Raw genomic sequence first — 26,851 nt, 5'->3', positions numbered from 1 at the left:
ATCAAAATGTCATATTTTAATCACATCCATAATTACTTTCCCTTCAGATTAAAATTCTCGTATTCAAGGGAGAGCATTCCATTCACAAGCAATTGGATGAGAGTCTTATTAGCCCTCGGCAACTAAAGATGATGTTACCATGGAAACAAATTGTTCTGCTATCAATCACTGGATGCCTTGCAGGTAAGATATTTTAACACGTATTATATTTGAGTCTCACTGCACTTGTTTATGTCACAAACAACTCTTCTAACATTTGTTTTCTGATTCATATTCATTACAGGATAATGTGCTTTTTGTGCATTGTCACACACTCTATGCATGTCTGTAATGTGAGAGGCTATAAATAGTGTTTCATCCTTATATGAAATATGGAGTTTCATCCATTAGCGAGGAAGAGACAGAATCAGAACAGTCCTCTCGCTCTTCTTCTTCTCCACCAAAAAGGTTACACTGATTAAGTTGCAGTCATTACATGTACAGTGTTCCAGCATGATGTCCTTCACCGCTCCCTAGAGCAGTGTCCTGCTGCACATTTACAATACACTGTCAGGGCCGACTGGGAGTCCGATCCCATTCCTGTTTATGGCCCTGTCCAGATCATTATCAGGATCCCATGCAATGAATCCAGCCCCGCATTTTAGCACAATCTACTTGCCACTGTGCCTTATTCTGCCCTTGTGTGGCCACCTGGGATTTGAGCAGGAGAAGCACAGACACTCTACCAGAATGTCAACCCTTGTTCAAATGACATTGTAAATCCCAATGAATGTTATTCAAATTGGCTCATGGGTAATTCACGCCCGGTACTCTAGGGAGACAGATCCAAGCGGTCTCACCTTCCTAGCGGACAAGTGTTTTTTAACAGCGCCTATAGATGCTGCTTCTTATTCAGTGTTGTGATGGAAACACTTGAAAATCACTACAGCTGATAACCATCATTATGACATCTGAAGTGACATTTTGTCTCGCTTGGGATTCGAGGGCCTCACAAAATACACTGACACCTTAGATGTTTTTTCATCCAAATTCACACAAGGCACAGCTTGTTAAGGTAAAAATAAATGGGTTTTTTTCATGCACTGATCGGTTTTGAGATTCTGGGTAGGGCTGCACGATTTGGAAAAATCATATCGAACTGAGATTATTTTGATTTTGATCTTACAATTTGGATATGATTTACAATATTAGGAATTATATATTCTTTCACCATTGTTCTCATTTCCATAAATAGATTATTCAAATGATCATGGCATGATTTTTTATAACAGCCCCTATAGATGCTGCTTCTTATTCAGTGTTGTGATAGAAACACTTGATAATCACTACAGCTGATAACCATCATGAATATGACATCTGAAGTGACATTTCCAGAGCCTCACAAAATACACCTTAGATGTTTTTTCATTCAAATTCACACACCTTGTTAAAGTAAAAATTCTTTGCTTTTTTCATGCACTGATTGGTTTTGAGATTCTGGGTAGGGTTGCACCAATTGGAAAAAACTATGGGCAAGTAGGGTCCAATGATAACAACCTACTAGACCTACTAGACCTACTAGACGGTAGAGTAGGCCCCTACTTGCCCATACTTAAAGGATGATTACCACTGATAAATGCCCATTCAATAGTGTTCTAAAGACCGCTGACTTTGCTTCCATGTCTTCTTTCAGACGACTGAAAAAACATGCAAAATCCACATTTGGATATTTATTGTACTACACTTTGACTATTAGCTTATGTAGATTTCTTCTAATTCACCAAAAGTTAGCATTAGACAATGCCACAATAAAATAGTACAAAAAAAGAATTGTGCTACTGTAAGTTATCAACTGGAGAAGTTTAATGGTGATAACTATTAGGCAAAAATGTTTACTCCATTCAACTGTAGTGTCTTGTGTAATGAAATGAAACTTACAATACAAATCTTCAAAGGCTGTTTTCTCAATATACATAAACTCTGAGGCAGAATTCTGCTCTTCAGTTGCACTTACATACACCACACATTCCAGTTTCATTCCTATCTGTTTTCTGAAGGTTTTTACAGAGGGCTTTTTTCATATATCATTCATAACCTGACTTTTATAACATTTCATTCCTAAAATGGTGATGTTTCTAGGAATGAAATGGCTAAACTGATCTATGGAGTGACAAAAAGAATGTTCCAAATTCCCTGATTTGTAAAAACATTTGACTCCAACATGTCAAGAAAATATCTGAATATATATGCAAATAAGCACAACTTTAATAAATAATGTCTCATTTGCATATTTAAACATAATATTTCAGAAAACTAAAAAAAAGTAAATGTCTTAATGAAAGTAAACAGCTGGGGAAGTTACATGGTGATATCTATTAGTTATTTAATGCTATTTGTTTGACCATTTATAAATCATAACATTTTTTCCCGCTATTCGGTATGAAGGTAACTTCAACTTGTCCATACTAATGATCAACCATCAAGCATTGCAGTGATTTATTGTCATGTCTTATTTCTCCAATGAAATATGTGTCTCTTCCGTGACATATCATCACCAGTTCAAAACCACGTGTAGAACTGCTAGCCACATGCTGCAATCTGTTAGCAGTAGGATATTAATTAGGCCTACTCCGGCCGTCTGTTGACTCTGCTTTCATTTAGTACCAGATTGTGTTCCACATCCTTTCCTTTTAAGCTGCTGGCAGATGAGTGCATCCTTATGGCCTCAATTAACCAGTGCATGCATGGTATGACATAGATGTTCTGAAAATAGATCACTCTGCTTTATTTATCAACCCTGTCACTTACAGGAAATCATTAATTACTGAGTAAATATGTAAAAACTGGCTTTCTTCATTCATAGTCAACTAGATATAAATGCTAACGTCCTCAACTAATATTATTGTTGACATGGTAATGTCAATAATGTCAAACATATGACATGTTTGCAGTATTTTCATTTACCTGTGTTAAAGCTTGGAGATTCATTGTATTGGACGGTCGCAAAAATATGATGATTTGTCATTATTATAAAGAGACACCATGTTCAGTGTTTTTCATTTCACTCTTCCAAGTGTCAGGTTCATCTAAAAAGAGAGATATCAGTATTAGCAGTTAATGCAAAACAAGGGTAAGTGGGATTTGTGCTTCAAAGGGCGTAAACAATGCAACTTGGGGACTGTCCTAATTACGGATGCACAAAAATATGTATCAGCCAACAATGGGATATTTATATTATTATGTGTTATGCCGATAATGACAATAAGTTGAGAAATAGAGTTGATGATACAAAGACAAATTAAAGTCATTGACTCAGCAAAGCTGTCGTCCAGCCCTATTCCATTTCTTTATAAAGCACACTCTCTATATACGCTTCTTTATGCCTTTTGTCATTGTGTTTTATCTGCTGACGAAGCAGCCATAAGCTTTTGGTTCTATTAATCCTTTATTTTTGTATTGAATATCGCAATGAATGGCATTTTTTTTATTTTCTACTTTAGTATTTAAAGGAAGCTTTGAATGTCTTTCGCCATATTCTATGATGTGATCACCCTAAAAAAATCCTCAAACAAAATCCTCTATTTGAATTAATTGATTTGTCATATTTATTCTCATTATTCTTCCTCTCAGGTGTACATTAACTCGAAGATAGGAACTTCTTTTAAATGTAAAAGTTACCTTATTGGTATGAACCATGAGAAAAAGATAATAATTGTTATTGGCTGAAAAAACATATTGTACATCCTACTGTGTGTCTTTGCTTTCCTTTGGAAAGAGCAGCACTACCCAGAGATACAGTGTATAAATATATATACAGTATAATGAAAAAGTAATATACACTGAATGTCAGAAAGTTGCTGCTGTATTTCAGTAAGATTTACTATTTGCCCTCACAGTATCTGTGCTTTCACTATATTTTTTCAGTATTTTCTCTTAAGGTCAAACAGACAATTTCTCTGGCTTGTACTACTATAGACTTTCTCCCCTTTCTCCCCAGCCTGTACAGAGGATGTCATATTTCAAGGGCCAAGATGGAGGACAGAGCCAAGTGACCTCATTTTACCGATCAACTCCCCAGACCAGCAGGCTACCATCACGTGCGAGGCAGAAGGGAGCCCTCCTCCGCAGTACAGGTAAATTACCACATCAAAGTTACATTCCCCCATAAACCTCGGCTCAGCCGTCTACCTGCTTTGGCTCCGCATCCACATTGCGTGGTGAAAATCCATTGCTGCTTAATTGCTTGTGAATCTTCATTGCTGCTTCCACAGAAATCAAAGAGAGTACCGATAGCGTTGATTGCTATTGATTTGTTAAAGAACAGCGTTTTCTGGACATAAATGCTCAAGAGAGATTACGCACCATCCAACAAAAAGACGGGCTTCAAAGAGCAACTGCTTAATTGAGCATCCGTTTCTAATTGAAAAAAGCTTATCTATCTGAGCCGAGGCTATGATGTAGAGTTAGAGTGAGGGAGCCGCCACTGTGGTTGATGAATATGCCAACATCTCCGATATGAGTGAGGTTAACTTTATTAATGATAAGATTTAAGCCACAGTACGGCTAAAGCTGATGATTTATAATATGGTGCAAGGCTTAAGAAATCATTAGGAGAGAAAAGGAGATTCCAGCGACTCATTTGCACCACAGATCCTTTGATATCTCTCCGACTATTCCCTCGCGGTGCAGGAAGCCTCCCTGAAAATGGCAGCTGGCGGTGTTTTTTGCGGTAGATTGTGTTTCGGAGCTTGGTCAGCACCATGTAGATGCACAGCAAGCAGGGGAGAGAGGCAATAACCTTGTGAGTGACATTCTGTTAAAATGCTTACATTTCCTATAATGTGTCTGCACTGAAAACATGGTCCAGGCACAGCAGCAGGGGGTATCATTATACTTGTTGTGCAACCTGAGCAGGATAGTCAGTTGAAAATAGAAACCATCACTTGCATTATTTCACCTGCAACTTAAAGTATTCTGACGTTCACTTGTGTTGAGGAGGAGATTTTCTCTTTCAGGTTCTTTGTGAAGCTGAAGGCAAGCTGTTTTAGCAAAAAAAAAAAAAGAAAAGCAAAAGCTCTGATAAAAGAACTTTAGGCTACTTGCCCTGCACAAAATGGCAAACAAAGAACATTAGCGACGAGCAAGTGAGCATAGTGATCCCCTCTTCCATCACTGTTGCTCTTCCTATTTCAAGGAGGGGGAGGGTTTATCGGTGTCTCCTTATCTAAATCAAGGATAGAGGCAATGAATGTTGAACATTTTCCACACCAAAATGTCTAAAAGTTTCTAGACCTGTGTATTTTGTTGAGTTGTGTACATACAGTATCCTATCCAGCCATTGGGTGCCTGTCAATGGCGTCATACAACTTTTACCTACCTTAGGTAGTTTAGGTATAGGTAGCTACTCCATATCCGACTCATCTAATGGTAAGAAAGCAAGTTAATTGTATGTTAGCTAACGCCATTTACAGTAGCTCTATGGGTCGTTCAGTCATCTAATGGTAAATTAGCAGCTAGTTAAGATTACATTAGCTAACGTTACCTACGGCTATTTTGTTGGAATTAAATTTCTGCCGGTGTTAGGTCATATTGATTTTTCTCAGAAATGGTTGTTGTTTCACAGTACAAACATCAACTGCCCTGATCCTGTGCCAATTAACAGTGCAATCAAAATCTGATTGAGAGATCCCTAGTGGTAGAAATCACATGGAGACCAAAACAAAGCTAAAAGGAGGGCTAATTACCCTTCCATATGTGTAGGTCACAGGTACACAGTCCCAAATGAGTATAAATCACAATAGTTTGTTAATTCATTAGCCAGATCAACTCTACAAGGTTATCATTTCTTATTTATTGCTTGACCCCAAGTTGAGCCCAAGTGGCCAAAAACAAACGGAAACAATATGATGCAGCTTTAATTTCTCTGAAAATAAATTCTAAGTAATGTAATGTTTACCAGTATATGGCTGTTTATTACATCCATAATGTTTTGTTTTTTTCCACGATTTTAATTAAAACACACTATGAAATATATTCCACCCCCTCTTAGAGAGACCTGGTGATAAAATACATTGTATTACCCTTTCTATTGCTCTTGTTTTATATAGGCTAAAGCTGCTGTTTAACTTCATCTTGCCTCTTGTGAACCTCGTGTGGCTCCACTCTTATTTATTTCCACTTTAAATGTATCCTCAGAACTGTAGTACTTGGAGTTCACTAACTTCCCACCATTTCAGAACACTCAGTTTCTGTTTGGAGTGCAAAACAACACACATATCTCACTCTGGTGATATTCATCTAGGTCAGTAGATCCCCCCTTTGGAGTCAGTACCCTCACTTATGAATAAAAAAATCTGAAACCAGGTTTAAAAGAAAAAAAATGATGTTTCAGAGAGCAAACTCTCACTACTATAGATTGACATTTTTGGTAATGCTTTTAAAGACACTAGATTTCTACCCTTAATCTTACTTTGAGGAAAGAGTCATTTTTTGAGCTTTATTTAGGTTGCATCAGTTTTTCTGACACTGATCGCCCTTGACTTGTTTCCCTTCGGGCAAGGAGAGGACTTTTTTGTCCTGATGATAACATACAAAGCTTAAATTCGTGGCAATTTATTTCATCAACACTTAAATTAGAACCTCAAAATGTCCTGAGCAGACTGGAAAAAAATGCCTTTAGGAAGTGGTCACGCTGTGACTTTCACTGCAGTCTGCAAACTACAGGCCTAGACCCTGCAAATGAACAGTATTTGTATAATTAGATATGCCAAGCGAGAGGGTATTACATTCCAAGCTCCACACTTAATTTCCTCAGTTACTGCAGCTATTAGGAAAAATTCATCCATTTGGTTTAATATCCATAGAAAAAATTAGGTCACACAATATTGAATTTGTCAGAGAAGATGAAGTTAACCCTTGTCAGGGCGCCACTGTAGCATTGAGGATAACAGTTCTTTTGCAATAGTGTGTTTCAGCTGTCCTGTATATCTTACAGAGATAAAAATGTAGGTACAATATTGAAATGATAAGTCAGATATAACCTGAATCCAGTGGACAGTGGCCAAATATCCCCAATGTATTGAAATTCCTGCCCAGCTACGATAAACTAACGAATATTAAGTAGCAAAACCAGGTACAATAGATAAAATAGTTGGTTATCTGTGTCATAAACATACAGCTGCCCAGCCCATATCAACTAATTTGTTATTCAGACAATAATGTAGGTCACCCTTGTCAAACAGACTATACTGAGAGACATTCAATATTACACAGTGCTTCTTGTTTTGAAAATGAAAGTCTTCATTTTCTTTTCTTCATTTTTATAGAAATTTAAAAAAAAATTATGAGTAGTCAATGCAGATGGCCATGCCCAAATCCCAATTTAAGCTCTTTACAGTAAAACTGTAGACAGTATAGTGTGTCTTAAAAGCAGTATATTGCATTCATAAATGAAAAAAAAAGAAAGCCTAAAGGATAAAGCTGGTGTTATTCTATATTTTTTTCATTGTCATGAACCTATAATATTAGATGAACAGGACATTTGTCTAACCCTGCAGACCTTCCTTACCAAATCAAAAATGGCATATCAACAGTGCAAGCAGCTTTTTAGAATACATAGCCAGACCTTTTCTCAGGGTTGTTTGTATTCCTCTTAATCAATCAGAATCGTAAAAGCACAGGATGCAGCAACAGGGCCCATGTAAAACAGTTGTAGCGGAAGAAGAAAGACTTGGCCAATGGCAGGTTTATCCCAACAGTATACATGCTGAGAGTCAGAAGAATAATGATACATATTAATGTTGTTAGGCAGAGATCTCTAGTGGCCCAGTAATTATGACAGGAGCAAAGAAGGAAGTTTGGTGATTTAGTATAAAGAGTGACAAAGTCCATTAAGGGATGGTGCAAGGAGGCTGCTGCTCCAAACTCACTGTTGGGTTATTTAAACTTTTGTACATAACCATATCAGGTACGTAACTGCATCATGTGCTTACATAAGTAACAAATGTACTTTTTAACCCAAACAATAAGCTTTTCTAAACATAACCAGGTAGCTCAGTTTCCCAGTGTTAACCACATGTTTGAAACTGTAGCATTTTTTTCTCAATGTTAAATGAAATGGTCATATATAAAATGATCTGACTGCTAGCTGATTCCCCTTTCTTGCATGACTCTTGCCTCCGAAATCATTGGTTCCTTCTTGTACAAATTGGTTTACAAATCTACAATTTTATTTGGGAAAAAAATATAATTAAACGGCTGGACATGTAGTTTTTAGCAAACTTATCTCAAACAGGAGTAAATGAGTCTTTGGGATTTTTTTTCAGCAGCGATTTAATGCTGCAGTGTAGCTGATGCATCTGCAAAGGGCCGGTGTGGCCACAGGTTTTCATTCCAACCAAGCAGGAGCACACCTGACTAAACTCATTCAATCACCTGAACTGTCTTCAAACAGCTGATTAGTTGTATCAGATGTGCTGTGGCCTGGTTGGAACGAATAGCTGCAGCCACATTGGGTCTTCCATGGATCAGTTTGACACCCCTGCTCTGGTGAGTATTTATTAGCAGGAGGACGGTGGATGGGGGTTCAGTGAAAATAAACTGCAGTGTTTGTGTTCAAAGTAATGAAGGAACATGTCACCCAGTGTAACAGCGTGACTCATTGATGTGTTTTTAACAATGTAGCCTGAGCACAGGGGGATTTAGATGCATCAGGATCTGGCTACACAAAACATACTTGTTAGTGGCACCACTTGATTGTTGTTTTTGGTCTTTTTAATAGGATTGATTGACAGGGAAAAAATAATCCATATCACCAGCCATATCCTTTTAATCATCACTAGTAACTGTGACTGTCAAGTGCTTTATAGGCTTTGCAGACACATCACTGATGCTCAACAGTCACACATGGGAAAATCCATCATAGAAAGAAAAAACCCAGCAGATCGGAATGTGATGCGGACTGGCATTTTGGAAAAATGTCGAGAAACCACCAAGTGAATAAAGGGAGGACAAAGGCGAGTGGAAACTGAAATGTAAACTAGGAAATTCCTCACATAATTGCTCCTGTAATACTGAAAATATGCTGATATTTAAGTGTGGTATGGAGGTAGATAAGTCATATAATAGGCCTGTTTGAGAGTACTGCCTGGTTGGTTTAAATATAAGAGTAGAGAGTAGAGGTGTACAGAGACATCACCATTTTGATTGGACAGAAGACAAGAAGTTGGTGTGATTTTTAATCAGAACTCATTTTACCTCAGACAAGTGTTGTATTTTTTAACCTCATTGGAAATGCAATTGTTGTGCCTTCAAAGCATCAATTTAATATAATATTGGCATATAATTCTCTCTCTCTCTCTCTCTCTCTCTCTCAATTCATTTTTATTTTTAACTAAACTTAGTTTTATAGACCCACTAAGACCACTGCACTCACCCACCACCTTTAGCTGGGGGGCATTGAATGACTGGTAGTTTAAAAATACATATTCAAGTCAAAAGTTTTTGGTATGCATTGGAAATATGAACTATTATATATTTATATTTATATTATCTGACATAGAAAGAAAAATATTGTTCAATCAAACTAAATAATTTTAAATGTCAATGATGAAGCAGTTGCATTTATTTATATTTCTACTGTTTTTTAATGAACAGAGGTTATAGCTAAACACTATTGAGCTTCATTTTGGTGTATAGGTTGCAGGAGTTTGAAAGAAATCCAGCTGTCACATCAGGCTTTTGTCTCACTACTTCCGCACATGATGCTTCCTTCTTTATGCAAGAGTTTTGACTCAGAACCAGCGGGTCCGGCGGTTCCAGAGGGGCTGGAGGATCCCACAGGCGAGTCAAAAAGTGACGAAGCAATGATTCAATTACCGTATTAATAACTTACAAAAACTCTGCACACAACCGTCCACCTTCTCTCTCCCTTTTTATTAACCAGGCTCTCTCAAACAACTCCGAGGTACATTGGACAGCGCCACGTCGCTCAGCAAAAAAAGAAAATAAGCAAAAGCAGGTTGTCTTTTGCATGTGTTCTGTTAATAACTCTTTCATATAGTTTCATATCATCTGATTTAGCTTCCAACACTTGGATGCTCCCCTCCACCTCGCCCACTCGATGGCACGGTGAATATATGAACGGGAACCCTGACAGTTCTTCAGTTGACAAATTGTCCAGTGTAGCGCCAGAGCAGACTCCAGGGCTCAGAGCTATGCTTTATGAATACACCTGTCACTGTGTTTACTATGAATCTGCTGTAACACAGGATCAAGGGCACAGCAGTGATTGGAAAGGGGGAATAAAAAAGTACTCTGCCTGGTGTCTGCTATCATGTAATGTGACTTCAGGCAGATGTATGACTCTACCTTTGTTTACGGGTCGGTTCAGGGTAACGGGCACATAAATAGAACTGGGAGGCTGTGATTAGAAGATGTTAGTTTTTGTTATGAATTCCGTTGCAGCGTAGAGTCAGATAACAGAGCTGAATCTTTTGAGTCGATTTTTATCTTTTGGAGGGCTACTTGTCCTTTTAGAGGTGAGAAAATTATTTGACCCTTGGGCTTATGAGATCATTTCATAAACACAGGGATAAACAGAAAGAAGGCAGGCATGTGGTCCATTCTGCACCTTCTTTTATAATGGTGGGAGAGGGGATTTTAAGGGGGAGATAGCAGGTCAACAATCTATGCCACATATAAGTGGTGTACATAATCTGAACCTGAAGATAAATTTTAGACAGAGCTCAGCACTGTGTGTCAAGGTGTTGTAGTCATGAACTAGAAATACAAATGTATTTTTACTAATTAAGCACAAGCATATTATTAGATATTAAAATAAATTGTGAAAGTGTATAGATCATTTTGATATCAGTATGTGAAGGCCATTCTCATGCTCGGTTGTGTCTGTTAAATTGTTGCAGCAATTTTTGGGTTAATATTATTTGTCACACAGATTTGATGCAAACTTTAATAATTTTTGACAACTCAAAAATTGAAAAGAAATGGTAAAAGTCCCTCCAAAATACCACTTAGCTTTTTTAGCAATTGGCTGATGGGCACTTCTGTTCTGCTGAGAGAACCCAGCGTTTCTTCATACAATAAGGGCCTTTATTCTTAATATATCTAGGAAAGCCATCCATCACACATGAACAACACACATGAGTCTCAGCTTTCCAGTCATACCAAATGTATACAGTTCCAAGACTGTTTAAGGAACCCAGTATGTAGAAATATTCAAATTGGTGAAAATAACACATTTGTACTGCATGACAAAAACTGCATGGTTTCTGCCCCAATCTGCATGAGATTAGCATAAAGTGCGCATGTCTTTAAAGGGGAGACTCGTGGGCACCCATATAACCCATTTTCATTCAGATATCAGTTTTTCCCTTGTTAAAATATAGCCTGAAACATTATTAACCTGACAAGAAGACAAAACAGCAGGTGGTCAGATCGTCAAGGGTTAAGTAAAGGCACATACACTATATGGGCTTTGAATTATTTAATCTGTTGGCGCTTGATGAATATGCTTTTATTTATTTATTTGTGTTTCACTTTGAATAAAAGCATCCTATATCCATAAATTGAAATTGTAAATGCTATTGTATCTGTTGGCAAGTCTTTGACTGTGTGTGTGTATATGTGTGCAAATACACAATATTACTGTTAATATTCCAATATTTTAATATGATTTTTAAAGCTGACACACACACAGATACACAAGCCTACACACATACACACAAAAACACTCAGGGTGGTTTTAGGAATATTTATCGTGTTACATTTGGCTTGAACGCCAAATGAACATCAATTTATTAAAAAGCAGCAGCAATAACCTACTAAACATAATTGTAGAGAGTACCTTGGTCAGCAGTTGAATTTCCATTATCAGCTCTAAGCTGTGTGTTTGTGCATGTGTGTGAGTGTGTGTGCATGTGTGTGTGTGTGTGTGTGTGTGCATGAACAGTATGTGGTCTGTGTGGTCACCGCCGTCTCTGTGGGTGTCTGGCCTAAAGGAAAGCCAGGTGAGCCAGTGCTGCAGTACAATCCCCAGTCTATTTGATGAGGAGACCTCATGCAAAATTGATGTGAACCTCAAGGTCACAGGGAGTTCATTCAGAGCATGCTCAGATCAGACCGCGCCTGCAGCACACCGCAGTAAATAGGACTGTTCTCCTGGACTGTGTTGGACTTACTGTAAGCTCCTAACCACCTGACTTGCTGTTAGATCCAGTTTGGGCAGTGCTGACATGAAGACCTCTGCTCTGCCTGAGTCACCTCTTTGTGTTATTGATGCAGTTTGTGTTTAAGCGGGAACTGTAAAGGAGGATTCAAACAGAGAACATATATTGCTATGATTTTTGCTCATTAGCACTACGCCGACACACGTAGAAAACTGCTAATGCAATTTCGTTAAAGCTGTTTAAGTTGAATTTACACTCTCAGCACCTCTCCTTGTGAGGCATGTGCAGATGCGACTATAATGCATAGTGCTAGTTCTAACCTTGCTAACAGGGCTTTTTACGTATATACTTTAGTGAGGAACAGAGGTGTCCAAATGTGAAGCAACACACATCACACTGCATAATCCAACACCATCTAATGTATCGTCGCTTGTTGGCATGCTCTGAAAACAGAATGGAGCTTTTGCATTTTCATTTCAAAAGAGATTATTTAGAAATGCTTGTGTAGATTTTTTTTGTTTTGTTTTCCAAAAATACCTATATGAGCGTGGACAAGGCCTGAATGTCTAATAAAAATGATTATATGCTACACAGTGAACTCAAACTGAAGCTAAAAGTGGTGAATGATGAATACTGTCCCCCTGTTATTAAATCATTAATTAGTAAAACATTTGCCAGGTTTTCGAAAATTCGTCTTTCGCGAGACAGTTTAAAATTCGTCATAAATTCATCGGACTCCTCTAAATCAATGTATGAACAACTTATAAACATTTACAGGTCAGGGTATCTTAAGAAGCCTTTATGAATCACTTGCATACATTTATAACTGCAGACATGATGTTTACTACCCTACATTACTGACTTATTAACAGTTACATTCACAGATGACTTACCAACCTAATGAGGTTGGAGATGAGTCACACAGTCGGGCTGCAGTAGAAGTCATGATTCTGTATTTTAGTGGGAACACATTTCCACCTGTTTAAGCAAAAAAAACAAACAGCAGTGAAAAAGCACTGCCTTAAGAAAAGGCTGCATTTCTTTTTAGTGTTTTCTGTTTTGTCCCTTTGGTATTAAGAGATTACAGGCCAGCTGGGTTAGGAAATATGCTGTGTACAGTGCGTTTGCTGATGTTTCTTCACATTTTCTGAGTGTGAAGGTTTCCATTTTATCACCATGTGGGTAATTGCTCCTGCAAGTTGGCTAGTAAAGAAGAAGAGTGACATACTGTATGATTTTAATAGTAATTGATCTCCCCCTGCACCTTTAAATCCCATCCACTTTTTCCTGGGTTTACGGAAAGTTAAGGTTCCCCATGCAGAGAAATTCATTAGCAAAAACTGTCTCAGGTGTTTTTGCAGAAAGAGTAGGTAGGTGACATACTGGCAACATCACACCGGACCAGCTGTCTGCTCTGGGGGTGTGTGATCTGTCCAGGCTGCCCACCTTTTTTCTCTCCCATTAAGTTCAATCATGCTGGGTGACTGCAAGTCTAACTAGCTCTCCATCCTTTTCCATTTAACCTCCTCCCGACTTGCACATACTTTTATAATCCTCCCTTTTGGCACAAACAAGTCATTGGGGGATCTGAAAATGGAGAAATAGGGCTTGAAAGGACTTCATCATAAAAACACTTAAAATGCAATCGTGAAGTGTTTTATTCAAAATGTTCATGTCAGAGTTTGTGTTTTCATATATATTCTTGGAAATGTAAGCTTTGTCATGACAAGTCGTGTGCATAAGTAATATCATTGTTGGAATAGTGACAAAATCAGTCAGATTAAGTGACTGGCACAGACTGTTAGATGAATAATGCAAGCTACAAGATGAAAGACAGCTTCGTCTTTTGTAGTCTGTCAGGCAGGAGACTGGGGAGAGCCATGACTGGCTTTAAGACTGCATGAAGCATCATCCTAACAGCTTGTTAGTTTGCCTAGGACGGAAGAAAGAATGATATTGATTTTTCTTCTCTTTATCGTTGGAATTCCATAGTCCTTTCACAAAGGCGGTCTCATAATTACTCTTTGTTTCCGATATTCTATATGGGAAATGTTATTTTTCATATGTGGTAATGTCCTGAGATAAAGCCCCGTTACCCTCCACGCTGTTAAAGGTATCACTGAGTATGCATCTCCTTCAAATACGTGCTGTCAGGCCGACAGACTGTAGATTTCAGTGAATAACGTATAAAGTGTTTTCATTGTTTAGCCAGAACATTATTCACTGTTTTGTCTCTGTTGGTAGTTGTGATTAATAGCTGTCACTTCCTGAACTGAGCTTGCATGACAAAGTATCTCGTGACCTTTCTTCGAAGGAAATGGTCTGTAGACAATGCAATATGAAGGTGTCAGAAAGCAATAAGTCAGAAACACAAAAGCACAAACATGAACTAATTAGAAAGCACTCAGACAGCGCATAACTCTGCCAAGGCAGCACAGTACTTTACATTTCTAATTTTAATAATAGAAAATGTTAACATATTTTTAATCTGAATCCAATTCTCTGTCAAAATGTGCATAGAGATATACAATCATGGGATGCTTATGCATCATTCATTCATATTTGTAATTCAAGTTAGTGCAGCAAATCATGAATAAATAGTAACAAGACTGAGAGTCTACAGCCATGTTTACAGCTCCATGTTTCCACCAACTTGGAATGGGTTTCAATTTTGATTTTTTTTTGAGCATTTCAAGCAAAAACAAATTGGTTTGGAATGTGATAATTTAGTTCCCAGCTGGAACAAAAACAAACAGGTTTTCCACCTGAAGTGGGAACCAAAGTAGGCATGTCATATCCTAAAGATTAAAAGGGGAACATGGAGTCTTGGATGTAACAGTCTTTGTGTTCTTCTTTATTGTTGGTCCATGCTTGTTTTTTGGAAAAACCTTGGTTGGCAGCTTGGTTATCAATGTTATCCGCCATCTTGCTGCTACTCTTTACTTCCATTGTGCAACCTAATCCGTTGATGACACATCCTTGAATAAATCAATCTATGTTTAGTTTTGACTGGATAAGCAAAACATTTGACACATTTTTGTGGTGCTATATAAACGTCTCACGGATCAATTTTCATCTCATGGTGGCAATTAAAGAAAAGCCACGGTACACCAAAGTCTGTGGGATTCATCTTCTAATGAATACGAATTTCTGTAAGAATGTTTATGTTAATCGATTATTATAACAATGTTAAATTGTGACTTGTGACAACTATTAAATAAATAGTTGTCACAAGTCACAATTTAACATTGTTATAATAATACAATACTCTAGCATGGCTAAAGTTGACACAATATTTTGTCCTTCTGAAACCAAACTTGTTTTTAGGTCATGGCCTAAATTTCCACCAAATGTCAATGGAATCTGTTAACATATTCTGCTAGATTTCATAACTTAAAAAAATCAGACTTGCAAACTGGACCAAAGACATGACCTCTTTAGTGGAAGTAATTAAAAATGAGATGAAATAAAACCCACTTCACCATGCAAGTGAAAGAAAAATCAATACTCACCACAGCAGATTTGCTCAGTTTGGAATTTTGCCTACATACGTTGAAAACAAAAGACTTTGATGAAGTGAAATGGTTTAAAAATTGTTGGCTGTCTTTAATGTCAAAAAAATGTTTACAATGTGTTACTGTAAGGGATATTCACAACATTATCTGTTAACAATGCAGAAACCTACTCTTATTACTCACCTTTTATCTTCTCAGCATGATGTGACCGATCACATCGATCTCTGTGATAAACACTGTGAGTGTGCATCTCCAGGGGACTGAGCCACTGATTGTGTTTGCGTTTTTCCAGATGGTCACTAAACGGAACACTCATTGATCTGGGGAATGACTACCGGCGTCACATGTCTGGGGGCAGCCTGATCATTAGCAACCTGGACAAGGACCAAGACACCGGGGTATACCAGTGCACGGCCTTCAACGCGCGGGGGTCCATCCTCAGCCGCAGAGCCAGCCTCCAATTTGCATGTAAGTGATCCTACAATTGCTAACGCGTTTCTGGCACAACTCTAACACAGCTATGACATCCTGGCATTTCTTTGTATCTGCTGTATATCAGTCTGACATGTGTGTAATATGGTTGTGGCCCAGACCTTCCTTTTTTTCCATTCACTATTCCGATTTCTCATTTAGATTGCCTGAGAATAGATTTTTGAGAGGGGAAATGGTAATCGAATGAAATGTCAGATTCAACAAACACAGTGGGTGAGGCTGCCTCTGACTGCCTCTGAACTCCATCGATTCTCATTAGTGCTTCCAACTCTGACAGCATCTATGCTCAGTCCGAATTGACTCATATTTTGCCAAGTGATACGACAGCCCCTGTGATCCAGACTTTAAAGGAGGCAAACATTAATAATGCTAAAGAAGTGTTTGCATCTTTGTAATCACCAGCCACTTCTTTATGCGTAATATATACAGCAGATTGTGAGTGGATCAGACTGTGACAGGCTCTGTGCTGCTCTGTCAGCCTACTGCTCAAATGACAAAAGGCTGGGCTGGAAAGTGATGCTGTGGAGTGGGGTCCTACCTTCCAGACAGGCACTGTAGAGGCACCTCTCCTCTCTTGATCAAGCCTGCTGACTATTGATCATGTCCCAAGGATAGAGAGCATTTCACTTCCTCTCAGGAGATGGACTGCCATTATCCCTACAGCCAGTAATGAATCTCACTTGTGGGGACCGGGTGAAGAGCAGAGCTGCTTGACATTTATTGTCTTGCCTAATGCGCAGTGAGGGAGGTCTAGGAGATCAGCATGGCTGATACTCTGCTTTTCCGTGTAATGAGGCCACTGCCCTAAGATAGAAATGTCATGCCTTCTTTGCTTGCCTTCAAAATTCTGCTGCAACCACTATAAGCTTACATGTCCTCCCACAGTTCACATTTGTATTGAGGACAACTGAAATAATGCATAGAGTGAAACACAAAATTGCAGTTTATCTTCTTCATACTGCCTTAAAGAGCATCTAGTTTTATACAGTCTGGGTCTTATTTTCATAGCTTTGGCAAAATACAGACGAAAACTTGCAGTCCATGGTGCTGACTCGCAACTCTGAATGAGCTTCTCATAGTGCATAAACAAAACCTTTCACTTTGCGCTGTGTCGTCCTGTCCAGAAAGAGCCTATGTAGTTGTTCAATAACCTATAAGCAGAACCATTTGTCTTAATGCTTCCTTTAGAATCTAACTTTTGGAACCGGTTATCTGTGCCCAACCTGATGAGCCACAACATTCAGCTCCATTTCTATGCTGACGATACACATCTCTACCGGCAAATAAAACCTAGAGAATACAACCAGCTAAAAGGCCTTCATAATTGTTAAGCAAAAATTGCTGGATGTTTGACAGCTTTCTTTAGCTAACTGACACCAAATCTGACATTATCCTCTTTCCAACCCCTCTCCCATGTAATGGCTCAGATTGGTTAAAAAAAAAAAAAACAACAGCTTACTAAACCAACGAAAGCTCTCTTTCCGAAATCTTGGTGTATAATACAGGTGTTAATCCTGTTTTTATCAATTACAGAAACTCACCAAAAACCTTATTGTTTGTGTCATTCCCTTATCATGGAAGGTTACAATCATGTCTCAACTATTGCAACTTCCTGTACACATCTCTCCCAAAAGTCTCTCCATTGCCTCCAACTCATACAAAATGACGCTCTGAATTTGTTTTTTTTAACATGTGACCATGTTTAACCTATTTTAACTTCATTACATTTGGCAACCTGTTTATCTTGGAGTATAACAAAAAGCCACTGGGTAAAATAAGATGCAAGTTGCTACGCAGTATGCAGCTCTTTTAATACATCCATGCAGTTTTAATACTGATTACCTGGTTCAGCTCTGATCTACAATGTACAGTTTGTTAATGTAGTGAGGAATTATAAGCAGCATTTTGGGTACATTCCCTTTTAATTTTACTTCCAAATAAATGGGCTGAAAGCTGCACTAATATTTTTTTAAATTATTATTACGATACAAATGTGTGTGGCGTGAAATGTGTGTGGCGTGAAATGTGTCATTCACTTTATGGAGCTTCTTTCAACTCACTATTTAGTTTGGTTTTATAGCGCTCGACTGTTTGCTTCAGTCTCAGTACTGTCATCAGTGTCATCTCCAGCCACAGCTAGCAGCTGTGTTTAGTGATGATAAAGCCACCGTACACTAAACACCAAACAACAGACGGACAGTCTGTCACCAGCAGGTAAACATAGTGGAACATTTTAGGAGCCAAAGAGCTACATATTTCCTAGGAGAGGAAAAAAGACAGCTAAAAAGACGGTGAATATTGGACATAGATTCATCAGGTGGCCAGGAACATGACACCAAATAAATAAAAGTGTTACTATGTGTACTCGGAGGGATGCACTGATCTAACTTTTTCAGTCTCTATACCAATACAATAGTACCTGGGCTTTGAGTACCAATCCAGTACCAGTGATCTAATAGATTGGCCGCATTTTCAGCAACAAGCAGAGCTAAATTGGAAGTGCCAAAAACTGCAATTCTTCTACTGGCCAGCTGACACCGTGAGTGAATCCTCATTGACCTCCATGTTAAAATGGTTAAATTTACAGCAAAAATAAACAAGTTTACAGGCCTAGTATAAAAACTGTTTTGGTCTCCATAGCAAAAATGACTCCTTCATGACAGCTCTGATGGGCTGGAGTTTAATATATCTTAGCCATTCAAATTATATTAAGGTTGGTATTATGGTAATAAAGTTATGCATCATTAAGGCCATAGCTGCTTTGAGTGACAGGTGGCTGCCCTTTACAGGTGGCTTGCCGCTACATTCAGCCCACCTCAGTCCGACCCCGCTGCAGTTAGGAGGCAGGCACTGCCAAGATGGCAATGGCTGGAGCAATGGGAGCTTCCCACTTTGAGCTTCATTTCAGCTGGGTGACGTGGAAGACTTCATCCATATATCATACAGACACCAATGCCCCATCCAGCTATTTTATTAAGTATCGACCAAATATCCAACAGCACTACCGACATTGGTGAACTAACATGTGCAGCTGGATGTGTAAATGAACAGTTAGCAAACACCATCTCACCTAACACCGTAATGAATGCCGTATCAGCTTTTCAAGGTGATAATATGTCGGTGTTGTGTTAACAGCCTGTACTGCTGCTCATTAGTAGCTAAAAAATAAATGACTACTGCTTTAAATAGTCCTTTGGTTTGTTTACACCCTGTCTGGTCCTATGACTGCTCAATTTTCTTCTAATGATGCCATCCAGTTCCCACTTCTCAGCAAGTGCTTCATTGAGTACAGTGTTATCATAAGTGATAGAAACAATAGCCAAAGAAAAAAATAAATAAATAAAATAGATCCACGATGTAATGAACCACACTGTTTTGTTTTAAATGTCTTCCGGAGCAGGTAAAAATAGCTTTGCATCAGAACACCGTTGGTCACAGAATATAACTGGGAGTGTCTATATGGCGGCGCCATTGCCCAGACCAATCATCTCTGAGTTATCTCAAGGCCAGCCATTCTTTTATGGCAGAGACGGATTCTGCTTACAAAGGAATCACTGCAGCTACAGTGAGTTTGGCCTCTAGCTCTCAGAGTTACAGTGTGTGGTCAGTTCACTCCAGTGAAGCCCATTATTCTTCAGCTCAGAGGCCAGTGAAGACAGAAGTGTATCCCCTCCAGCGCTGAGCCCAAGCCACGTTTCTGCCCTCTTCTGTGGCATTTTGCACGATCTCGTTGAAGTAGTCGTCCTTTCCTCATCCAATAAGTAATTATAAGTAGCTCTTAGATTCACCTCCCGCTGTTTCCAAAAGCATGGCTGTTATAATTATCAACTGCTGTTATGCCCCTGCTTTTTCAATCACCCGTGTATATGAACCTCGCTCTAAATGTCTGTAGGAGATGGACTCTGTATTTACTAAGGCAGCCTGGGGAGATCAGAAGGACATTGCCTCTGTCTGTATTTCAAGTCAGCCATCTCCTCCTGTGGCCTCCTTGGTGTCCTGCCGTGACTTGGCTCTGTTTGATTCCACTGCGGTCATCAGAGAGCTCCTCATTAATCTTACCAACACTCTGTCCCACTTCTCTCCATAATCTTCCTTCTCCTAATTTCCCTTATCGGTCACACTGACTTTCTTTTGTTTGTGTTTGGAAGGCTTACTCTAGGCTGTTAGCCAGAGGGTGCAGACAGAGTACAGAGCGGACTGCGGCAGCTTCCCTCCATCAGTCATGAAGCCAGGGGTGGTTTATCATCCCAGGTTTAGGTTTTGTCTGCCAGCAAGTGCTCATTCATTTGCAAGGGATAGATTGTGCTGAGAGTATTGATGGGGAAGCTAATGCTTTTAAGTGCAAGATTACACCACATTTAATAATGATGTTACTTATTGCTGCTGGCACTGCAAACTGTCATTTGTCATGCACACTCCCCCGTGTTTGCTCAGTCCACGCGCCACGTTTCCTTCCCTCCTGCTCATTTTATCCCATTTCAGCGTAATCTGTTCCCTGTGCTAAAGTGTAGTGTTGCAGGGTAAACATCACCAAGTCAGGTCCATCTATTTCATCAGCACCCCAGATGCCTTTGAAAGTGTAGGAGGCTGTCAGGAGGTGTCCCAGGGCAATCAATGATGCCCTATTAAAGTCCTAAGGCTCCAAATGTAACATCAAAAACATGCCTCAGTGAATCAGTGAAGGGAGTTTGGGAAAACTTATGTCTTATGTCTATTCGTTTCAAAGAAACTTGAGAATTTATAGACTACATAAAAACATACTTTCTGGCTGTCTGATATTAAGCTCAGTGCTGTTGATGATTTTACTTCTTTTTTCATCTGCAGTCTAATTCGATTTCAATCTTACTTGACTCATCAGATCTTGAGAACTTCAAAAGTCAAACGGTGAGGAGTGCTGTTAATGTCCGCGAGGGCCAGGGAGTAGTTCTTCTGTGTGGACCACCTGCACATTCTGGAGGTAAGTTTGCTCTGTGTGGGTATGCTGCATTTGTGACTCATAACAAGTGTAATTCTCTCCACTCATTTCACATGGAAAACTTTGATAAAGGATTACTGCCTTTTTACTAACTTAATCTGTTTTTACACTCATTCATGTACACATGCTCATAAAAATCATCCCCTTATGTATTTCATCCTGAATATTACTACTAAGCAAATACAGAGTTGGTTCCTTCCTTTCAAGTATAGCAATGTGTTTCTCAGATTTGTCTTAAAGTAATAGTTTTGGAATATATATGCTTCTTTGATTTGAGATTGATACCTCTCTCATGTCTGTACAAATATGAAGCTACAGTCAGAAGCCAGTTAGCTTAGCGTAGCACAAACTGTAAACAAGTAAACTAATTAATCTATATCACTTTTGTTTAACTCATGCAAAAACTGAAGCATGAAAAAACAAGTTATCTTTGATCCATCATGTGAGATCAGTCTTGTACTACCTTTTGGTCAGTAAGAGGAACTTCCTCACTAATCTCTTTAAACAGATATCTGCAAATGAATGCACAATCTGTAAGCGTGTGGACCATATTTTGGTATTCTCAAAGTCATCTTCTACGACAATTTAGCTTTTGTTTTTTGCATGGCTTATTTAGCGAGACTGGCTACTTTTTGTAGATGTCACCTCTCAACTCCAACTCCATTCTTAGTCTCAAATTGCTAATTTAATTTTAAACAACAACCGGAGGCATGAAAGCGGAAGTTTATCCCAGATATCTGTTATCTGTATATTAGGTGGCTACCCCAGAAATATTGACTCTTTTCCGCAGAGGCTAAATAAATAAGAGTCAATAAGTTCTGAGATTGCTTCTACACAACCCACCTAACTGTATAACCTGTTCTTTGACATGTTTTCTCTGAGGGTAAAACAAAGGGGACATAGTGTGTTGATTAGTGAGTTTTAAAAGGTGCTTATAGAGGATTTTGTTACCTTTGGATGTAGCCAGGCTAGCTTTCTCTTTTTCAGAGCTAACCAGCTGCTGGCTATAGCCTTATAAGTATGCTTCTTCACACTTTCAAAAAAAGATGCTTTAATTGTTCAATTGAGAGGCTAAAAATGTATTCTTTAAATAAGAGGCCACACATAGGAGATAAAGACGCAGACTGCTCAGCCCCACCTCTCTGAGGATATGGACAATGGCTGCTGCCTAGCTTGTCTCCCTCTTGATACAGTAGCTTGCACATTGGAACAACCAATTTCTTTCACAAGAGAACAGTTTGTAGCGCAGTGCATTGTACAGCTGGTCTATGGGATAATGGGTCAGAGTACTCTGTGTGAAATACAGTTTGACAGCTTTCCTCTGACATAGGCTTATACGCGGTTGGCTGCTGTAACCGTAGCGCCATTGTATTTTTTGCCCACATTTTCAGAAGTGAATGAAAGTAAAGCAGGGCGAGCCTGCTGTCCCTTTCTTCTTTTTCTCGCCCTGTTGCTCCCTCTCTGGCTTGCCCTTTTTCTCTCCTTTCCTGCCACCTTTTTCCTTTTTTTCGCTTTCTTGAATTTTAAAAGCATCCATTTGCTTCATAACCTTGAACTCCACTGAACTTTATGTAACACCTACTGTATGAAGCCTTTTAATTCTACAAAAGCTTTATCCTTCACACCCACATTCTTTATCACATAACCCAAAAATGATAAATTACAGAATATTATTTCTTTGGTGTCACTTTTGCGCTCCACAGCAGACATTTGTTTACACAAAGGGCTGTTGTAGCACATATCTCACTGTTTCTTTTGCGTAAAAGACCTTGTGTTGTATTTCCACTCCTCACTTGACTTACAATGGCTTACAATTCTATCACTGCTCATTACAGCCATATAGTTCAGATCGAGGTTATGCTGACTCTGAACTTTGTAGCTCCTGCTTGGCTAATCAGAAGGAGCTTTGTATCTGCATCGCTGCACCCAGCTCGGACGATTGATCCCATCTGAAGCCGTGAGGCCTGCTGCCTGGGGGGGCACCAGATATGATTGACAGTGTTTGCGTACACCTTTTGACTCTGAGCCCCTCACCTCTGAAGTGGTAGATTACACAGAGCATTTCCTCGCTCTTGCAAATCTGTGCAGTGTGCGCTTCTCAAAATGACACGGTAATTCATCATGACAGGTCTCTCTTTTCTTATGGTAGACCTGCAGTTTGTGAAGGGGCATCACAACATGTTCCTACCTCCATACAAGTCAATCCATCCATCCCTCAATCCATCCGTTCATTCATTCGTGCCACCCATGAGCCAACCAAGCCACCCAGGGACCCGGGGAATGGAGGCCATGTGTCAGGGGAGGGCCACTGACGCGCTGTAATCCATTTTGTTTCGCTCCCTTTCCTTGGGTCTCCCATTGCTTCTGCACTGATAGCTATTACATTTGCCATGTCTTTGTATCTCTTCCCAAGGAAACTGAGATAAGGGAAGGAAAATGACATGATATGCTAACATTTTTAGGCCACAGTGGAGTATCTTCTTTTGGTTCAGCCGTCCCAGTTATAGAGGTCAATGTATCTAATTTGTGAGGAATCTGTCATGCTTTGAGCGAACAATGTCAGCATACCAACGCTGCTCTAAGTTTAACTGTTTTCCTTTCCATTCCAGAGATGACATTTGCATGGATCTTCAATGAATACCCGTACTTTGTCCAACAAGACAGTCGTCGATTCATCTCTCAGGAGACTGGGAGTCTGTACATCGCAAAAGTGGAGCCCTCAGATGTTGGCAACTACACCTGTGTGGTTAACAACACCGTGACCAAGGAGAAGGTGCTCAGCTCTCCCACACCACTGGTCCTTAGAAGTGATGGTAAATGCCTTAAACTATGGGATACTTTATGTAAATACATGTTAGATATTGGAAGTAATGCATATTTATTTTTTACATTCTTATTTCAGCATCATCTGTGGTGTGAGTTTTTGGTCTTACGTCACAATTAAAAGTGCGGTTGAAAATTTGGTTGAAAACATTTTTTTTTTTTTAGACCGCTTACATAGCTTATTGTAGTGTTGGTACAACAAAGCTTTATGAAGCATTTGCTTTAGTAACGGGGCCAAGAGATGGCGCTCTTTGTTTAACAAAGGGCTGAAAACACACTCAATTACCATTGCTGAAGCCTTTTTTTTAGCCAAGACAAGCAAACGCTTCACAAAGCTTTGTTGTCCCAACACTAGCTTATTGTTATAATCACATTAGAATTGTGATTTCCAATATTGCTTATTTAAAATGTGATTCTTTTCCATAAATGAATGTGCTCGCCATTATTTGCATTCTATTAAACAATATGTGACTGTACTAAACAACGTATCTTATTTTACATGAATAGAGCTGATTAATTAATGCAATTGCTTTTTGTTGAAACCAGTCAGTCAGAGCAAAGACATCACCTTGAACCAACCTAATGTTTTATTTATTCCCCTTTGTTAAAAATGATATACTAGTTATTTAATAATATTCAAATATAATATAATAAGTCGTACCTGACAATGCTTGGATATCAGACTGATGACACCTAATAATAGTGGTGTCAGCTCTGCACTTAAACTGCTTGAGCTAAAGTTACCGTTAGCTTAACATGCTGACAGGACAGACTGCTTCAGAGGTCTGAATATTGGACGTCTTAATTTGAGCAGCAGCATTTCACTTTATTGAATATATTTCAACAAGATGGTAGGACCTGCTTCACATACTGTATCCACTGATTTAAATTCTGTTGGAAAGTTGTTAGAAAAATAACTTCCAACAGCCAAATATAGCCTAATTTGAACCCAGATGTATTTTTCACCTTGAAATCACCATATTATTACTTATTATGGAGGATACCTAATTTCCCAGGGCCCTTAGTTCAGCAGGTGAATACACACATTAAAGGTATAACATCCTTGACGCTTGCATCAGCTGCGTGGTTGTCTACCAGAAGCTTTCATTAATTACATTTTTATCCAGTTTTAAGCTACACATTTTTTCATTTGTTTTTAACTATTTACTACTATAAACTATATTTTAACAAGATGGAGATTTTAGTCATCAGACGTCTGGATCTTAAGTTACTAGAGAAACAAGCTGAGCAAACGTTAGCTGCAACTTTGCTTGCAGCTCCTCCAGGACATCCTGTGTATTATTCGCCATATAAATCTGGGGAACCTAGGACCCAGGGGCATAGTACCCTGGGAACCTAGAACCCTTTTCATGTACCCATTATGTGCCATATAAATATGGGGAATATAGGACCCTGGCAACATAGAATCCTTTTCAGGAGCATAGGACCCTGGGGTGATGGAAATGACCCTGCTTAGTACATTTTATTAAACCCTTCAAAAGAACAACTTGTGGTCTACCAGGAGGGCTCGTCTTCATCCTCTCCCCTCCAGAAGGACATTTTTTATAATATCATTTGATTATTAACTGCAGGCAATGGCTTGATGGCTTATTTAGAACTCCCGAACCATTTACAGTGTCCATGTATTGGCAACAATTATAAGTACATAATTACACATTTTAACAGGCAACCCAGATGTTGCTGTTCATAATGGTGTATTATTAATTAATAAAGGACTAATAAATAATTTGTTAACCCTTAATAAAATCATTGATTACACAAGATGCCTTATTAGAATATGGTACATTTTTTTACCTTCGTCCTTTGGATGTGCATGTTTATTTACCCAGTAAGTTAATTGGTCTAAAGCACAAAATGCAAAACTGTCAACGCTTTCATGAGCTGAGTTTTAGATTGAATTACTGTTGGCACTTCTATAAGGGAAAATGTCAAACATGATTACTAACTAAACACTGAGATGATTAGAGTATGGATTGTGTTTTGAAGGAGATGCACTTCCACACTCTGCATGTTTTCCACGTTGCGTGTAAGATGCTAACACTTATCACAGCTTTTCAAAGTCTTTAGTGACCTTTAATCTGAAAACATGCACAGGACCCCAAATCAGCTCTTGCTGCCAGACTGTGGGGTTGTACTTGGTAATAGTAAAGGGCATACTACTATCTCTGCGAAGGAGTCTTTGACCTGTTCCAGTGATGTGAATATAAATAAAGTCATAAATGAAGTCACATTGCCACAGGTGATAAATCTCTACTAAGCAAGTCTGTTCCCTGATGTGTTCTCTGAATCTTTTATAAGCCACCTCTGATTTCCCTCCTCCTCACCAGCCCTTCAGTGGTCACTTTTGCTCTGTATGCATAAAGACTTTTGTGTTAGCTGTCCCACTGTGTTACTGCTCTCTCTTTGATCCACCACGTGTATAATGTGTGCTGTTAATCATTGATGTAAAAAGCTTGTCATCTGTTGTCTCCCTTTTGTAGGAGTAATGGGTGAATACGAACCCAAAATAGAAGTTCATTTCCCTGATTCAGTTCCAGCCGCAAAGGAGTCCGTGGTGAAACTAGAATGTTTCGCTCTGGGAAAGTAAGTCAGCCTCCTTCTGTGTGTGTGTGTGTGTGTGTGTGTGTGTGTGTGTGTGTGACATAAGCTGTAGGCTCATTCGTGCATGAATTAGAGCTACTCCAAATGATTTAGAGATGCACAAGCGTAACATTACTCATTCTCAGATTCATCAATCCGTAGGAGAGCAAGGGCCGCAGCATGACAAGACAAGGGAACAGAAATCAAAGTTCTTTTTAGAGCTTCTGAAATCAGAACAAGCACAGTTTGATTTGTAGGGAACAATAACTCACAAGGCTTTC

General features: G+C 39.0%; 1 protein-coding gene across 2 annotated transcripts in view; it reads left to right on the top strand.

Moving 5' to 3' along the window:
• Nucleotides 1-26,851, top strand: part of cntn3b (contactin 3b) — a 62,527-nt gene that overhangs the window by 8,351 nt on the left and 27,325 nt on the right. For both annotated transcript variants that reach the window (XM_059329024.1, XM_059329023.1), the window contains exons 2-7: nucleotides 48-183; nucleotides 3,977-4,112; nucleotides 15,972-16,147; nucleotides 21,030-21,128; nucleotides 23,756-23,959; nucleotides 26,471-26,573. In XM_059329024.1, the coding sequence (XP_059185007.1) occupies nucleotides 129-183; nucleotides 3,977-4,112; nucleotides 15,972-16,147; nucleotides 21,030-21,128; nucleotides 23,756-23,959; nucleotides 26,471-26,573 (773 nt within the window). In that variant the 5' untranslated portion in view covers nucleotides 48-128. The remainder of the gene's footprint in view (nucleotides 1-47; nucleotides 184-3,976; nucleotides 4,113-15,971; nucleotides 16,148-21,029; nucleotides 21,129-23,755; nucleotides 23,960-26,470; nucleotides 26,574-26,851) is intronic.

Source organism: Centropristis striata, chromosome 3 (assembly GCF_030273125.1).
Source record: "Centropristis striata isolate RG_2023a ecotype Rhode Island chromosome 3, C.striata_1.0, whole genome shotgun sequence".
Taxonomy (NCBI): Eukaryota; Metazoa; Chordata; class Actinopteri; order Perciformes; family Serranidae; genus Centropristis; species Centropristis striata.
The sequence above is the reverse complement of the archived record's forward strand: the minus strand, read 5'-3'. Positions and strand labels throughout refer to the sequence as shown.